The following is a 17944-nucleotide window of genomic DNA, read 5'->3' on the forward strand; positions in this document are numbered from 1 at the left end:
GTACTCATGCATGTACCGCAAGTTTGATGTGATGCGGAATCTTCTTTTTGCATAGTGCCAAAGTTGGGAGTTGGGGGTGAAGTAAACAAGGGTTTACTTGGAAGGCAGACTCCATAGTACGGACGATGAGATGGAAGATGATATTTTTTTAGACTGAGAGAAGGAAAATGATGAGGAAGATGATTCCTCAGAAGAGTCGACTGTTTTTACGAGAAATTGATAGTGGCTGAAGGATCCAAACAGAAGCACATGGGAAAATATGGTGTATGTGAACAGCCCCAGTGGATGGAAGAAGAAAAAGATCATGATGAACCTCGTGAGGAGCGACGCGAGGAACGCGAGCGCATTAGGAAGCTAGCAAGTGAGGAGAAAGTTGATATCCTTGGGGATGAGGACGTGGTGCAGGTATTTTTACTGTTCCGTACAACCTCCAATCACAAAAGAAAGTTGTTTTAGACATTGGCGTGGTATCAAAAGCTTTGTACTCAGTTAGATTTGTTAAACTTTATTGTACCTTTATTTTGTCAGACAAATATGTACTCTCTCCATACCGAAATATAAGGCGCATTTTCATTAGGACAAGATTTTAACTGACAAATACTAATTCAATATATCATTTATGTGATACGAAATCATATTCGTAAAAAGTACTTTTGAATACGCTAAGGCTAATCGCAATGCACTGTATCATATCACTCTCTCCAAAGCTACCATGTTGTTGGATATTTTTATGCGTAGTATCATGGGCATGGCATTTGTTTCTTAAGAATCAAGTCAATTAATTATTGCATATATTGTATCAATGACCAGTGACGGATCCTGGGGTTTGCTATGAAATGACAAGTTCAACATCTCACTAGCTTCAAAGTTTAAACTAAATGGAATTATAGACTTGACATGTGACAAAACAAACAATATAAAGTATTTCGTGTGAGTGAGTAACAAAGAAGAGAGATTTGATTACTCATTTCAGCCTCACTCAAGAAATTGTTATAGATAAGCTAATTTGTTACTTGAATTAGTGCCATGATACTGTGGTTGAATCAATGTGATTCTCTGTTCTCGAATCACATACATTTGATCTATTATAATGTTTGGCTTTTTACTCATGTTCAAATAATGCAGTGAGAATAAGTATTTTGCCGATGGTGTTCTGAGTTGCATCAAACTTATGTCATGCATGCTCAATCAAAATATGCATCATATGGTGCTTTGTGTGAGATATGCTCTGCACAGCTTGTGTTCCTAACTCTTGAATGATGTCAATGTTGCATGCGTCATGTGAATTTACAAGTCTTCTAACACAACTTAAAACAATATGGGAACCACAGAATCGGAAAATTTTGTTCAAAACCAGGGGTATAAAGTCCGAAGCTAATATTTGCCATAAGCATTGACAAACATGATGGGAGCTACTTAAAGACATATCTGGCTCAGGGGTTAGCATCCTTGAGTGTATAATTTAACAAATGGGTTCTTGATGATGTTACTCTTTATCCTTCATAATATCCCGTGAAAGAATTCTCTAACCTCTGCAATTTTTCCCTTTAAGGTTGTGGAATCGTCAGAAACTGGGCATGTGCAGATTTTTTGTATTTGAGTCAAGAAGAGTCACGCCGCTTTGTCACTAGGATTGTAGATACATGTGTAGCCATCGGAATGGTAAAGTCTGCATTCTTTCTTTGAATAAGGCAATCTAATAATCACGCAAGACACATCTGACTTTGATTATCTGCAAGATAGGAATTTACTCCGTCACCAATAAAGGAGGCCCAGGCAGCCCCTACTGATATAGAAAGGACTTTGTTGGATCTGCATGGGAAGATCATTGATCACTCAACTAAATGTGGAAGGAAGGAAGAACAGTTAGGATTCTACTTGTGATTCTGCTAGAGGATAAATATTCTTACGGTATGGAAGTTATTGATGTGTCATATTCGCTTTTTTTTTGTTCTCTGTTTTTTTTGGGGTGACAGCCGTATTTGATGTTTTGCAGACAAAGTGGAAGAGGTGTGTAAGAGGCTTGGAATTACATTCTGCCATTGTTGTGCTTGTGAAGCTATGTATCCAAGCAAGGGGCATCTTAAGAGAATCGCACGTGCAATACAGTCTAAGGTCCTCCTTCCCTATTCGATGTGATTTTTGTTTGCTACAGAATTATCATGTTTTGGGTTTATTAATCAGGTTGTAATGCCTTACCCCTTGTGTCAGAAGCCCCAATGCTTATTTTTGGTGCTGACGTCTTCCGTTGTACGCCAGGAGACGAGGGTTCAGACTATATTTCATCTGTATGTCTCTTTCAGTAGCTAGCATTTCCTTGATTCGGTTTTTGCTACGTTCCAGTGGGCAATCACATTTTTTTTTAGCCATGTAGGTGGCGACTTCATTGGACTGGCCAAAATTCAGACGGTATACTGTTCGACTCTCACATGATGAAGGGACCATCAATGTTGTCTGCTAGGCTTGGTTCCACGATCACGTAATTCTGTGTTTTATACAATCTCTGTGACTACCCATTGCCACATTGTTTATTTGGGGAACTGACATCCTTCATTTTTTCCAGTGAGTTTATTTATTCCTTCAGCAAGACAACAAAGAGAACTGTAGAGAAGATAATCTTCTTCAGGTAAGTACCTGTGTTCCTTCCATATTTTGTCCAGTTGAGTCAGATATGCTCACACAGCAGTACCTTGCACAGAAATGGGTTAAAGGATGGTCAATTTGGCGACATTTGCCATCAAGAGATGAGTGCTATTAAAAAGGTAGGAATACAGTGTGTTTCGCCCTCCTGTATCTGATTTGCTTTGGCTAGCTCATTTTGATGGTTGTGTGCTTCTTCCCCTGAAAGGCTTGTGCCTATTTCATGGACGGACATGAACCGCGCATCACATATGTGGTTGTGTTGCCTCATGCAACGATGGGGATGGCCAACAAAATTGGTTAGTGTCTTTACTTCAGCTTCTGAGGGCTTATCCGCATATGCATGCCGCTTCACATAGCTTGGTGACTGGGTGTTCTTTTATAGGAACTGGGGCGGACCTGACTGGGTATAAGTTCTGGTGTCGTCATTCTGGTGGCAAGGTAAAGTGGATTTTTAATTTGCTGAATCCACGGCTGGCTATTCTTAAAAAATGTTATTGAGCTATTATATTGGTTGACTGTAGAATTTCTCCAAACTGGTCTGTTATCACGTCGTTGTTCATGATGAGAACAATTTTCCAGCCGGTGAACTTCAGTCTCTAGCCTCAAAGCTTTGCAGCATGTAAGTTTGAACTGCACCTTTTTGAATTGCTTTGCTACAACCCACTATTATTAGTTGGCACCTCTGACCGACTAGACATTGTCAAATGCAGCCATGATCGTCGGCGCTACCCAGAAATAGACATTGGTATGACAGCCATGAATTTTACTAGTAAATGCTACTTTATGTTCTGCTTATGCCTTGTGTATTGGATTGCTTCCATCATACTTACAAATTATCCACTCGTCTAGTCCCAACAGCCTACTACGCTCGGCTTGACGGAATGGCGGCTCTTGAAGAATGGGGAAGAACGAAGCAACTGGTGAAAATTCCGAGCAACTGAATCCTTTCTGCTGATGTGAATAATGATGACATCCTCCAGCAAAAGTTAGGCAGACATGTATCCAACATATTTAAGATGCTTCATGTATTTTGAAATTTGTGTGCGAGCGGGTAAGCTGTTAAACCCATTTCGCAGAGACATGTGATGCTTGCGACGTATTTTCATAAACTGGAAGGCTTTTTTTTTCACGAACAGGAGGCTTTGAAGGTGATTGATAACCGGATTCTCAGCTGATTGACCGGGTGACCGCCAAACGACCGCAGCAACCGGACACCCCGCTGCTTCACTGGAAGGAACCCCGATTTTTCGGATGAATTTGAATTTACATCTCGATTTTGCTCTGAACATTCTTTGAGTTTCTGCCGTGAACATACTCTGACTGCAATCCTTTTGGCTTAAAAAGCCTCATATTTACATCGTCGTGTGAATCAAACCGTTTAGCCTAGCTACTCACACACACTCTCTAAGCTCACAGGCAACCTGAAGCTTCTTCCTCCCATCTGATCGTCACCTCCAGCAGCTGGCCCCTCCTGCTCCGGCCGGCCCCAGAAGCTCCCGAACCAGAAGAGCCCTTCCTGCTCGATGATCGCCTCCCACACGCCGTCATGGTCGTCGTTGCCGTCGACGGCGAAACACCTCTCTTTCCAGCCATCGGCGCCGCCGTCTCGGATCCCAAACGCGGCCTCAAAACCGTCGTCCAGGTCCAGCAGCTCCTCCAGCTTCAAGCCTGCTGCTGCGGCCGCGCAGCCAGCTCCTCCCTTGGACGCCGCCATCGGCGACGACGGCCTCCTCCTGTGCCATCTCCTCAGGATGATCCGCTTGGTCTTGACGACCACTCTCTTGGGCAGCCTGACGAAGAGGAAGACAGTGACCTGCAGCACCAGGCACGGGCAGCAGCAGCACACCACCAGGCAGTCCATGGCCACCAGGCCGGTCTCCGCCGCGCACGACGCCATTGTTGGGCAGAGGACCGTGGAGGCAGAACCACAGGAGCAATGATGAATAGGGAGGAAGATGAGACGGTGACGAGGACATGGGGAAGAAGAACCAGCTGGGGAGCTTAGCATAGCTGCATGGGTTGCTTGGAAGAGTGAGCCAGAGGTTAAGGTTGCTTGAGCTGCCCCAGCAGTGGCTTGGAGAATCGATTTTGTTCATTCTTTCAAGCCAACTCACCCTGGCCCGTCGCTAGGGGCTATAGGTGTTTCTTGTTCTCAAGCTTGACCTACGCCTCAAGACAGGGAGGAAAGCAAGGGCACGCGTCAGGTCAAGCACACGCATTCCGTGACTACAAAACATGTTTTGGTATGTTTTCTGTTGGAACACATAATAAACATCTAACAACAGAAAAGCAGTGAGGTTTGGCAATAACCAACTAAATGATTGGAAGTGTGAGAGGCACGAGTTGCGTACTTGCGTGGATGATGATTACTGCCGATTGCTCCACTTCCCCTTCACAGCACGAGTTGAGCCACAAGAAAGCACAATATCTAGTGAGCAGCAACTTGTTTCCCTTTCTGAAATACGAGTAACAAGCAGAAGGGAGCATGATATTTTGCTTCAGGCTCAAAGGCTTTGTTGTTGACGTCGTCTGAGATAACTGATAAACATGACTTCATCCAAACGCACAGATGTGTGCTGTTATTTGGCTGTAAAGATATAGCAAGATCAAAACTTACTATTGAGATAGTGCATTCTGAGCTAAAGACACCAGATATATTCGATATAACACGAATTGTGGGCAAGTGCACTATTTGAGATAGTGCACTGAAAATACAAGGACGATACATTTCTAAGAAAAAAATATATATTCCAATGACTTGGAGATGAAAAACTTTTTATGGCATCCATCATGTTTTCGGTGCAAACTTCAAGTAACAAAGAAATAAACATAAATTGTACAGCAGGCCTCTTGCCCACAAGACAAATAAAAATAGTGCCATTCTCTTGTTACAGGAAACATTTTATTCAAAGGCTGGATCAATGCAACATGCGGAAACCTTCAGCAGCACAGCCACTGTATTCTGATGATGCTTTTATCCAAAAGGCAGTTAGATTTCAAGGGGTTGCCTCAAGAACGCCTCCATTTGCTTCGCCCTAGTCTTGATCGACATATCAAACACCTTCTGCCCGAACTCAATCACAAGTCCTCCCATGATGCTGTAGTCAATCTGCAGAGAAAGCACAATTGAGGAACATTCCTTCAAATTTTACTTTTGAGGCTACAGACTAGCTCGTGGACCAAGTAGTTACCTTCTGTTCAACCAAAATAGTTTTGTTCTTCCCAAGGATATCTTGCAAGGTCTCCTTGAGTTCTTTCTCCTCCTTCTCCGGAAGTGGCTAACAGAAAAGAAACATGTGTCAGCAAAAGAAATCAAGTGATGACATGTCACCTACTCGAGGAACTACAAATGCATCTGCAGTGAGGAACCCTCGACCTATGGATCATCTGAGGTAAGCAAGCTTCATAAAATTCTGGAATGATTTATCCTCATTTTGTAGAAATGAAAGGTTATCACAATTTGCTGGGTGATTGTGTGATAAGAGATGTAGCAGCTTGTTCGAGGCCGTCACAAAACAGAGCAACTCTGAGCGGCACGGAGAACTGCAGGGTGAGTTCGATTTCGCCAACCTTCAATGCAAAGATCACCACTTATCTGGCCCCTTTGCTCTGCAAATTGGCTTTCTTCAACAGATGCAAACCAAATACCCTAAAATATGTAGACATTCCCCCTTGACCTTTTGAGGCTAAGAAAAAAAAACCGAGAACCCAATAGCAAACAGAACAGATAGGAACATGGTATGCCTCTTAAGTTGGTCGTGCAAGATTAAGCATGTCAACTCCAAAACAAATTATGCATGTCAAACGCTGATATGGAGTACTTAATACCATTCAGATCATTGCACTATAGCACTACCCGCTGCCAGCCATGAATAAACTACAGACTCTCTTTAGTTTGTAACTTCAAAGACATGAATTTGATAAAACTGCCTGGCAAAATTTATCATATGTAATCTGGAGACATCATACAATATTCACCCCCAGGAAAAAAAAAACTTTTTTTGGCTCCACAGTTAATGTATTTCTATTTTCAGCTTGAAAGACAAAATATGCCAAATAGAACAGCAGAGACCATAAAAAAACTTAAGAAGACAAGAAATCCAAGAAATTCACATCGAGCAACATTATCCATCACGATTTATTTCATATTGTCATCAAATCAAGCAAAAGAAAGCTATATATGCATCATCAAACATTTCTTTTAACATGAGAATGGTATTGAGATATTCAACCAGATATTGTTTTCAAAGTTGCAAGAGGAAAAATGGGTTGGAAAATCAACTTACAATAACTGTCCTGACAACAACCTTCACCTCCCCCTTATGTGCCATGGTCAAATCAACAAATCTCTCGGCAATGCGCTCAATAAATTTCAGTCTGCCATTGTCCGCCAGGACAGCTTCATAAACCAACAAAAAGTTAGGCACTGCCAAGATACATGGTACAGAACAAATGATATCCATTTATCCATCATACCGAGTACCAAAATTCAAAATTCAAACCAGTTTCTTGAGAGAAATAGCTCAACTAATGGGTTTGGTAACAAATATATAGCTGATAAATAATAAAGCTGCCCTTACAAATAAACTACTGCACATGATAAAAATTATCATACAGAATTACAGATGAAGGCTACAAAAAGCATTTGCTCTGTATTAATATGGAATAGACTATTGGAACCAATAACACAAGAAAATGGTTCAATGCATTTTACACAGTTTGTCAGTAAGGCATTTACAGAACAACAGCTTCCTATCAAACTTGGGCGTATTGAATCTTAATCAAGACTACTGCACATGATAAAAATTATCATACAGAATTACAGATGAAGGCTACAAAAAGCATTTGCTCTGTATTAATATGGAATATACTATTGGAACCAATAACACAAGAAAATGGTTCGATGCATTTTACACAGTTTGTCAGTGAGGCATGTACAGAACAACAGCTTCCTATCAAACTTGGGCGTATTGAATCTTAATCAAGTAATCAACACATTACAAGGAAACATAGTAACTCAATCAAGCATACAAAATGAGTAGGAAGCATACCCAAGAAATTCTTTGTGATATCTGAAAACCCAGCTTCAGCGAATATTTCAGTAATGGCCTTCACCCTGGTCTCTTTTGGAACTGACAAGTCCTTTATGAATTGAGAAAACAGCGGGCTCTTCTTGGACGCCTCTACAACAGTTTTAATCTCAGATTCAACTTTGTCCAATGCGTTTGCTTTGGCTGCTGTAAGGAACAGTGCACTAGCATAGTTGCCCGTGCCACCATACAGAGCCTCTGGAACCTAAAGACATAAGTCAGACAAACAATTAGATTACCAGTGACATGGATGGACGAATGACACACGTCTCAAATTGCCGACGACCTATTAAATTAAAAGGAGAACCTATGCAGCAACTCGCATAAAACTAGACAGATATCAAGGGAAACCGAGAAATGTAAACCGAACAACACAGAGTGTCTACTTGCCCTGAAGTTTATTTACCAAACAGCACAGTCCAACATGAAGAAACTGTCTCACCAAATATGCGAATAAGTAACTCGAGTTCAACAGTTCATCCTTTGTGTATGACTTAGGGCTCGTTTGGCAGGGCTGTGGCTGTGGCTAAAACGGCTCCGGCTGTGGCTTCTCTGATGGAGCGGCTTCTCTGGTGGAGCTAAAACTGTTTTGGAAAACGTTTGGCAAAACGACTTCTCATCTTTTTCATGAATGGATAGAAGTGATCCAATGACCAATATGCCCTTGTCTCCATAACTTGTCGTATACATGAGTTTATGTGTTGTCCTAAGTTTATGATTTCATATGAAATTAAAAAAATAAAAAATAATAATAATTTGCCTGGATGAGTTATCGGTCCATATGACACATGCGTCTTAGTGGGCCAAGGATCCATGGTCTTTTAGGCCCAAGAGAGACGAGTGTGAGGGAGAGATGGAGATAAGATAGCGTTCTGCTCTCCGTTCGTGGCCGGCCATGGTCGAGCCCCTCAAGCTCAGATCGACGGAGCAGAGTAAAGGAGATCTGGACGTTGTGGAATCGATCGCTTGGGTTACGAGGAGCTCGTCTGTGGTGGAAACTGGAGCGTGCCGAGTTGGAGGCAGCGGTCCCGCCACCCTGAGCGATGCCGTCGGCCGCGGCTGTCCTCTTCGCGCGATGCTGGCCCCCGCGCCCTCCCTCCGCCCAGCGCGACTCCGGCCCGCCCACCTCCCTCGCCTAGTGCAATTTCGCCGGCCAGCACGCCCCCGCCTCGGACGCGTTAGAAGGATGACGAGGTAGGTGGAGTTGGGGTGGCATTTTGGTGTGTAGTTTTGGGGCAAATTGGTATTAGCGCCTGCGGGAATGGGGAGAGGCCGCGCGGAGCAGGTTTTTTTTAGCTCCGGCTCCCTCTCCTTTTTTGTAAACGGATATTGCAGGGCTTCTCCATCGAAGCAGTTTTGTTGGACACCGTTTGGTAGGGCTCCATGTGAAGCTGTTGGAGAAGTCCCTCATGGAGCCCTACCAAAGGGAGCCTTAAATAAGTGATTGGTGTGTGCATAATAACATTCACTAGAAAATCAAATGGTATCCAACCCTAGTACAGCATTAGGTTTTCCCAACGATAGGCAGGATAATAGAGAAATAATTGCATAATCCCCACAGTGCCAATAATACATTGATAAGAGCAACCTATCACCACTGACGTACATAATAATACAACATATGTATCCCATTTCTTAACTACATTCGCGCATCAGGGGGAATACAAGTACCTTGATCTGCTTCCCGCTGGGCTTGGCCACCTGCGACGAGAAGCCCCTCGAACCCTGCATCAGAACGAAAACGTCAGTCCCCCCAAAATCACAAGGATGACTCAAACATCCTCCCTGCAAAATACCCTAGGACATCAGGAGACAGAGCAGCCCTAGATCGGATAGAAGGCCAATCGAAATCGACAGAAATGGATCTGCTTCGACAACAGAGAGGGGGTGGGGAGCAGGGACCTGGGCAACGGCCGCGGATTCGGAGGCCGCGAGGTGGGCGCGGAGGAGGGGGAGGCCGGATCTGAGGTGCCGCGCCGCCGCCATCCCTGTTCGCTGGCTCGTTCCGCGACGCTGGAGAGCGAAACCCTTGGGTGCGGGTGGGAGGAGATCGGGGACGAGACGAGGAGGCTGGTCAGATGGTTTTGAGGAGTGCGAGGAAAAAGAGGAAGGCGAGGCGATGCGCGACGCGAGAGGCTTGAGCCAGGGCAACCCACACAGCTCTCGGAGAGCGGCCCAGGAAGCCCAAACTCTTTGACCGTTTCGGATCATGGGCTGTACATTAGCAACTAGGGCCATCACGGGCAGATATTTAGGCCTATTTCAGCTCCATGGGCTCAGTTTTCGGCCACATGGGCTCATGGCACGAGATGAAATGGATATGATGATGATGATTCGTAAACCTTTCCATAATCCAACAAGATTCAGCCCATGCGCAGTCCTGCCGATTGCCGCCATGGCTTCTCCCTTTTTTTCTTTGATTAAGAATCAGAAGCAGAAGGTTTGCTAAACAGGGAACAACAGCATTCTCAGATTTCAGAATTGTAAAGGCAGCGCAATGGAAAAGCGTTGAAACTTGAGACGAAACAGATGTGTTCGCAACTACGGAGACAGAAGAAAACAGCATTTCCGAAACACACGGAGGCAACGACGAGTAAAGCAAGTGGAAAACATTTCACAGATAACCTAGCATGTTAAGAAAACAACCGTGACCCTTTTGCCTTTTGCAAAGTTTTTCCCGTGGAAAGTTGTCAAGGCAGGCAGATGCACCCACGCAACACGCCGACACGTTATGTTTCGGTACATCTGTATTCGCGATGTGCTACTAAACATCTCTGAACGGGGACTGCGTTCCATCGTCGCAAACAAAAGCGATATAAATAAACAACCAGATCATCCATACCATGCATGACCCAAAAAAATGTTTTGTAGATTGCAGTACTTTCTCTTGCTTTTCCTCACATTCTTTACCATCTTTCCAAAATAGTGTATTCAGTGCGCCCTTGTAAAGCTCCTCTTCTGAATCACACAATGTACCATGGGCAACTGCCAAGCACACCAACCATCCCACTGAGCGCCCTTTCCATGTTGATCTCCACTCGCGCGATCCACACAAAAAGCCAAACTTTCTCCTGAAACTTTACCGCGCCCGCCCTCTAACCCATTGACACATCGCCGGGTCACAAAGCAGCTGGTGGTGGTCTGGTGGACGCCTTTGCCGAACCCTCTTGTTGCCTTCACCTCTCCCATCCCATGCTCATCGCTCCAGTCCTACGTGCATAACCACCTCCAACAGTCAGGTTCACTAGTCGCAAGCTACTGTTCCATCGTCGATCTTGCTCGCTCTGGATGCAAGAATGGCAGCGACCAGCACGCCGACGATGCCGGCGACGGTCACGCCCCTGCCGGGCTACGGCTACCAGGGCTCCGCCGCGGGCGGCGCCGAGCCTCCGCAGCACAGCTCATCGGGCTCCATCGGCACGTTCTTCGGGGTGTTCGCGGCGGTCCTGGTGCTCACCTTGCTCTCCTGCGTCTTTGGGCGGGTGTGCGCGGCGCAGGCCGAGGGCCCCGACGAGGTGTACGACTGCACGAGGCTGGCCCGGCGGTGGAGCGGGTGGCGGGCGCCGCGACGGAGCGGCGGTGTGAAGCGGGAGGCGAAGGCACCGCCGCCCGTGTCCGTGGTGGAGGTTCCCGCCGCGTTGCCACCGCCGGAGGAGCCGTGAAGAAGCTGGCGCCGGCGAGGTTCATGGCCCCTTTCTTTGTCTGTCCTCTTCCGAGTTTCGATAACTAGTCGGATAGTATTATAGGAGAAAGAATCAACAAGAAGGTGCTATATGCTGTTTGATCATCTGTTCGTTGCGTCACTCGTGATGAGCATTGTTTTAAATTCTTTTGCAAAGATATAATGCTTTTTCTAAGATCTCGGCCTTCGAAATTTTTGGTGTACTCTGATCAGTTAGAGTTATAAGCGTATGTCTGATCCGTTGATCCTCACATGGTTCGAACTGAAGAGACAGAGCAACTGTTAAATTCATGAGCAGCAGTTTGACAGTTTCAGTGTACAAGAAGGCACCTCTCAACTGACAGCTCTGAATTCATACCAGACTGAGCCCTGAAGCTGCAAGCGGAGACGACGATTCGAGTCCTCTTCTGCAGAGTGAACCACCACACTCGCAGTCTCGCAGAAGAACTGCAATGATAGTTCTTTTGTCATTTGCATTGTATCAGATTTGCAGGCCGATCGTGCTGCCAAAGTTAGGTAAGCATGGCATGGTTCGGTGACGACAATAAAGAATGCACTCCTACCCTGCCCCCCACATGGCCGCTAGAATTATCCGTGGACGACGACGACGACTGCCACCACCAACTACCATTCTCCCGTCGGAATCATGCATGATCCCGGCCCCGGCCAATCTGGTTTTGCTGTGTTCTGTCACGGTTGCTCACGCATGTACGCAAGCCTCCGGAATTGGTCTCGAGATCAATAAGAAATACCGGGTTGAGTGGGTAATGACAGTGACTGATCCGGCTGTAAACTCGGCAGGCTGAAGAAACTTTTTCTTATAGGAAACATGTGTTTCCATTAACTGCTGGCTCCAGGCAAATCGCCGAGTTACCAGTTCAGCTTCAAAGTTTTGGTCTATCGCTTCGAAACACATTTTAGCCTGAAGAAACTACGACGCACCACCATGATGCACATTTGAGGCTGATTGGCTGAAGAAGAAACTTGAAAATGGTCCGTCTCGGGATGTCTGTTGGACTTCTGCACGAGAAAGCCCAGCAACACGCCTGCCGGGCCACGCAATCCCGAGCCCACGGGCGAAGCATGACGACCGGCCCTTTTCCCCGGTAATCCTATCCGCCTTCCGATAGCTCCCCCCTTTGAGATTCGTGCAAACAATTCCACCCCTTGGATGCTATCTCCCACGACCCTAGCTCCCTCCCCGTGCCCCGCCACCCCCATCCCCCACTGCCACCGCCTCCACCGCCGGCGCCACCACTGCCGCACCCATGGCCGGGTTCCCATGGCTGCCCCCGGCCCGCCGACCCTCTAGTGGCTGCCCTGCTGGCACCGAAGAAGATGAACATTTTCTTAAAAAATATTGATATAGGTTTAGGAAAATGTTGAATATATTTTTCAAGATGTTGAAATATGTGTTCCGAAATATTAAATGTATATTTTATAAAATATTGAATCAAGTGTTTTGCAAATGTTGATCAGATTTTAAATAAATGTTGAATCTGATATAAAATATTGAATCTTCTAATTTGGATCTAATGAGTTTTAGAGCTTGTTTGGTTACCAGGACTAAAGTTTAGTCCACTATTTTTGGCACTTTTAGTCCCCAAAGTGCCAAACAGGTGGACTAAAATGTGGACTAAAGTGTTTAGTCCTCTAGTCCATATGGGGTGGACTAAAGTGGACTAAAGGGTCTTAGATCTTAGGGACACCCCTGCCCTCTCATTTATTACCCTTCCTCCCGCCTGGCTCCCTCTGTCGGCCTCCTTCCCGCCGCCTCTCGCCCAGCCCCCGCCGCACTCCTGCCCATTCTCCACCGCGCGCGCTAGATGCGGCGGTGGATCCCGGCCGCACGGCGGCCGTCCCCAGCCTGGTCTCCAGCACGTAAGACGGGATCTTCCCGGCCACGACTGCCACCGCGGTGGCAGCGGGGCTGTACCACCGCCTCCACCGCTGGCGCCACCACTGCCGCACCCATGGCCGGGTTCCCATGGCTGCCCCCGGCCCGCCGACCCTCTAGTGGCTGCCCTGCTGGCACCGAAGAAGATGAACATTTTCTTAAAAAATATTGATATAGGTTTAGAAGAATGTTGAATATATTTTTCAAGATGTTGAAATATGTGTTCCGAAATATTAAATGTATATTTTATAAAATGTTGAATCAAGTGTTTTGCAAATGTTGATCAGATTTTAAACAAATGTTGAATCTGATATAAAATATTGAATCTTCTAATTTGGATCTAATGAGTTTTAGAGCTTGTTTGGTTACCAGGACTAAAGTTTAGTCCACTATTTTTGGCACTTTTAGTCCCCAAAGTGCCAAACAGGTGGACTAAAATGTGGACTAAAGTGTTTAGTCCTCTAGTCCATATGGGGTGGACTAAGGTGGACTAAAGGGTCTTAGGGACACCCCTGCCCTCTCATTTATTACCCTTCCTCCCGCCTGGCTCCCTCCGTCGGCCTCCTTCCCGCCGCCTCTCGCCCAGCCCCCGCCGCACTCCTGCCCATTCTCCACCGCGCGCGCTAGATGCGGCGGTGGATCCCGGCCGCACGACGGCCGTCCCCAGCCTGGTCTCCAGCACGTAAGACGGGATCTTCCCGGCCACGACTGCGGTCACGATCTCCTCATCCTCCACCAGCATTTTCTCCAGCGCGGCGGCGGGGTTCCCCTGTTGCGCGCACGGGGCCGGCGCGGGCTGCTGCAGGAGTCGATGATATAGTCCTCCTCGTCGTTGCTGTTGGAGATGACGGACTGCATGACGGCGATCCTGAAGAAGCTGAGGAGGTAGATGAGCAAGGCGACGAGGCCGGAGATAGCGAAGATCTCGGCGAGGGAGACGACGTGAAGCAGCATGGAGGCGCGGATCTTCTCCCGCCACCACCGCATCAGGTAGATGAGCGACGCCGCGAAAAAAGGCCGAGAAAATGAGGTTGGTGTGCCGGATCGGGAGCGGTAGCGCGTCCCCGGCCTGCACCCACACCCGCCCCCCCTCGGCCCCGGGCGCAGCCGACGGCCGCCGCCGCGGGTGCCTTGCCGGGGCACCCCTGTGCGGCGGCATGAGCCTGCGGCGGACCTCCATAGCCATAGGGCGGCGATGCTGAGGGGCTCGTCGGTGCTCAACCCCGCGGCGCGGAGGAGCAGGAGTAGTGGCCGCCCGTGTTTTGGGTTGTATTTTGGGGATTTTGATTTAGGGCGAGGGATCTATCTGCGTCGGGCACTCATCCCCTGCTGCCGCCTCGCATGCCGGAAGATCCGCCGCCACATCTGACGCGCGCGGCGGGGAGCGGTGCGGCGACGGGGAGGCTGGCGCCTCGAGCGCCATGTGGGTGGAGGAGGGGAGGGGAGGCTAAGAGGGAGCACCCGAACCAAAAGTTGGCGCAAAGGTAATAGGCGGTGGGTAGCAGAGGGGTAAAATGGTCTTTGTTCAACTGTACTAATGGACTTTAATCCATGGAACCAAATAAGATTTGTTCAAAATTTAGTCTATGAAACCAAACAAGATAGAGTCTAAAATTTAGTTCACATGTTACTCATCCAGCGCATGGAAGCTACGTAGGAGCCCTTTCTCCACGGAGAAAACGGAAACCTGCCCCTCTGGCCTTCCGTGACGACGGCTGTGTGGCCTGGCCCAATCCGTGCTCGGCTTCTGGGCGGACAACGTGCAGGCCCGGGCGTACGCCAAATATTTGTCTGTCATCTCGGCATGTCCCTCCGTCCGACGCGGGGAAACGCACAGCAGCACACGCGCACGGCTCCTGAGAGAATCCCCAAGTTTGACGCTGCTACGGAATTAGGCTTCCTGATTGATTCATGGGTCGATCGATGACACCGTCACGACGGACTGGCGCGTGAGCGGAGAAGAGGACACCTCAGTTGACGCGGATCATGATCCATGGGAGGCAGCGACACGGCGCTGACCCTGTGGAGTAGCAGGGTCCGTGACCGTGGGCGAGCACCACACCACCTTGGAGGCGTGATGGGTTCACAGGCCGCTAGTGCTCGCCGCCTTTACGTGCACGAGCCCTGATCTGGCAGGCGATCCCCAAGCGTTAACCCGGCGCCGCCAAAGCGGGTGACCCTCATTTATGCTGCTCCCTCCCTACACCAATACCGATCGATCACGCATTTCCACCGGGCTTCCGGCGAGACGAGCGCAGGTACGGACATGCATCATCGGGGCTCCGGGCTCTGGGGACCGCCGCGGCGCGGCCTCACCTCAATGGCTGATACCAACTCTGAGCTTGCTCCTGCTCGTGATTCGCGAAAGCTGCGTGGGTTTTTTTTTTATAAGGAGAAAGAAAAGCCCTCCGACATCTCACCTGAAGAGAATGCGTCTCCGTGCTCAACTTTTGATAAAACTCGATTGTCTCCGGCTTAACCACCTGCAACTGCAAGTGAACAGAAGCTGAACTTCACGTCGGCACACAGCGTGAACCGGTAGTTGTCTTTGTCAACAACCAGTGATCGAACACAAGCGATGAAGTGAAAGATACACGACTGTGATGGATGAATCGCACATTCACAGTCGAACCTGCTGGTGGACCTTCGCATTCCAGATTTCACTTGCACACAGTAGCTAGCTCCCGGTGACACAACCTCAGGCAGTACAGTAGCACAGTACTAGTACCATCGTAGTTCGTACCGAACCAACTAGTCAACTAGAGTGACCAACAGTGAGTAGCACACCGAGTACAGCGTCACCCTGTGTCAGCGTCAGCCGTGACCCAGACTGCCCGGGCCAGACACGGCGACACGCCCCGTGCGGCCATCGTCCGTGCCCGACGCCCTCTCCCATCTGCCGCCGCCGCACGTATACCCGCGCGCCGCGCGCCCGCTTCAGGTTTCACCCCATCCCCCACCACACGCGCCCCTGCCAGCCCGGTCGGCCGGTCGGTGCCGCCGTGCCGGTGCGGCCTCTCCTCGCGCACGTCCTCCCCTCCCTTCCCCTCTCGACCGCGCCAGACCGCCAGTGCATTCACGCAGACGCCGGCCGCCCGGCAGTGCAGGCGTCCCCAGCGCCCGCGGCTAGCTAGCCACTGCCCCCGCCCCGCCGCTTTGCCAAAAGCTAGCGCTCGGGCCGCGCCGCGCGCATGCACCAGTGCACCACCCCGGTTGCCCGCCAACCTCTTAAAGCGTCTCGGCACTTCGGCTCCGGCTCGGCCACTAGGAGAAGCCCATCAAATACTCGCGCCGCGCGCGCGCCCATTATTGCCATCACGCGCCGCGCGCACGCACACACGCACACAGGGGAGCTGTGCTCAAGAGCTAGCGAGCTTATCCGTCGCACCATCATGGCGAGAGCCTTCCGCGCGGCCTCCCCGCTGCCGCTCCCGAGCTCGAGGGGCGCCGCCGCCGCCGTGACGAGCGGCGGCGGGAGGGGGAACTTCCCGTGGCTGACCAAGAAGAGCTCGAGCAATAAGCCGGCGCCGCAGCGCGGCGGCCCGAGCGACGGACAGGAGAGCAAGGGCGAGGAGCCCGCCGACGGGTCCTCCGCCGAGCAGTCGCCGTCGAGGAAGCGCGCGGACGCGCTGGCGCGGCTACGGGCAGCGTTCCTGGCGGCGATCACGCACCGGCGCCGGCGCCGGCAGCTGGGCTCCTGCGTCACGGGCACCATCTTCGGGCGGCGCCGCGGGCGCGTGCACGTGGCGCTGCAGACGGACCCGCGCTCCGCGCCCGTGCTGCTCGTCGAGATGGCCGCCTACTCCACCGGCGCGCTCGTCAGGGAGATGTCCTCCGGCCTCGTGCGCCTTGCGCTCGAGTGCGAGAAGACGCCGCTCGCCGCCGGTACGTGCACCGAGCCACACTGAGTCACTGACACTTCAACACGCCCCGCGCCAAGGCCAAATGGTTGACTTCATTTCTGCACCGAAATAATGTGCAGGGGAGAAGCGGCGGGGGTTGCTCGAGGAGCCGACGTGGCGCGCCTACTGCAACGGGCGCAAGTGCGGGTTCGCGGTGCGCCGGGAGTGCGGCGCGGACGAGTGGCGGGTGCTGGGCGCGGTGGAGCCCGTCTCCGTGGGCGCCGGCGTCCTCCCGGACGACGTCTCCGGCGCCGCCGCCGGCGCCGCTGAGGGCGACCTGATGTACATGCGCGCCAGGTTCGAGCGGGTGGTGGGTTCCAGGGACTCGGAGGCGTTCTACATGATGAACCCCGACGGCAGCGGCGGCCCCGAGCTCAGCATCTACCTGCTACGGGTCTGATCGCCGTCGACGTCCGGTCGCCGCCTGAGAAGACAACGCTTCAGCTTGCATTTCCACTCTGTATGTAATCATGCATGCATGCATAATCTGGTTGGGCTTTGTGTAGTTGTGTCCCATGTAATCTGGAGGTCTTGGAAAATGGTGTATGTACAATGCTACAACTGATCACTTACATGGTTAATTACTTTGAGTGATTAGTTTTTGGTGTGAGGTGGTGTGGTTACTTCTAGATAGCTAGGTTGGAGATCATTTTTCTCTTTGGTTATTATGTGATCAAACGGCTTGGAAAACTTGGGAATAATTAATATCAGTGCCTCTGTTGCATGATAA

General features: G+C 49.6%; 3 protein-coding genes and 1 non-coding gene across 4 annotated transcripts; 1 reads left to right on the forward strand and 3 right to left on the reverse strand.

Annotated features, from left to right (window-relative positions):
* Nucleotides 1-3886: 3886 nt before the first annotated feature.
* LOC117835239 (uncharacterized) lies at nt 3887-5232 on the reverse strand. Its single transcript, XM_034714614.2, has one exon. The coding sequence runs from the start codon at nt 4649-4651 to the stop codon at nt 4031-4033; it is 621 nt and encodes a 206-aa protein (XP_034570505.1). The 5' UTR covers nt 4652-5232; the 3' UTR covers nt 3887-4030.
* Nucleotides 5233-5370: 138 nt separating this feature from the next.
* Nucleotides 5371-9816, reverse strand: LOC117835231 (ATP synthase subunit O, mitochondrial). The gene is made up of 6 exons (XM_034714603.2): nt 9636-9816; nt 9405-9458; nt 7695-7938; nt 6930-7042; nt 5835-5921; nt 5371-5752 (listed from the first exon to the last, which is right to left on the reverse strand). The coding sequence occupies exons 1-6, from the start codon at nt 9717-9719 to the stop codon at nt 5633-5635; spliced, it is 702 nt and encodes a 233-aa protein (XP_034570494.1). The 5' UTR covers nt 9720-9816; the 3' UTR covers nt 5371-5632.
* LOC117841756 (small nucleolar RNA snoR86) lies at nt 6128-6253 on the reverse strand. The gene has a single exon (XR_004637345.1). It is a non-coding gene; the product is annotated as a small nucleolar RNA snoR86 (small nucleolar RNA).
* Nucleotides 9817-16385: 6569 nt separating the features above from the next.
* LOC117842346 (uncharacterized) lies at nt 16386-17944 on the forward strand. Its single transcript, XM_034722761.2, has 2 exons — nt 16386-17197; nt 17295-17944. Exons 1-2 carry the CDS (start codon nt 16504-16506, stop codon nt 17612-17614), a joined length of 1014 nt encoding a protein of 337 aa, XP_034578652.1. The 5' UTR covers nt 16386-16503; the 3' UTR covers nt 17615-17944.

Source organism: Setaria viridis, chromosome 1, assembly GCF_005286985.2.
Source record: "Setaria viridis chromosome 1, Setaria_viridis_v4.0, whole genome shotgun sequence".
In the NCBI taxonomy this organism is placed as follows: domain Eukaryota; kingdom Viridiplantae; phylum Streptophyta; class Magnoliopsida; order Poales; family Poaceae; genus Setaria; species Setaria viridis.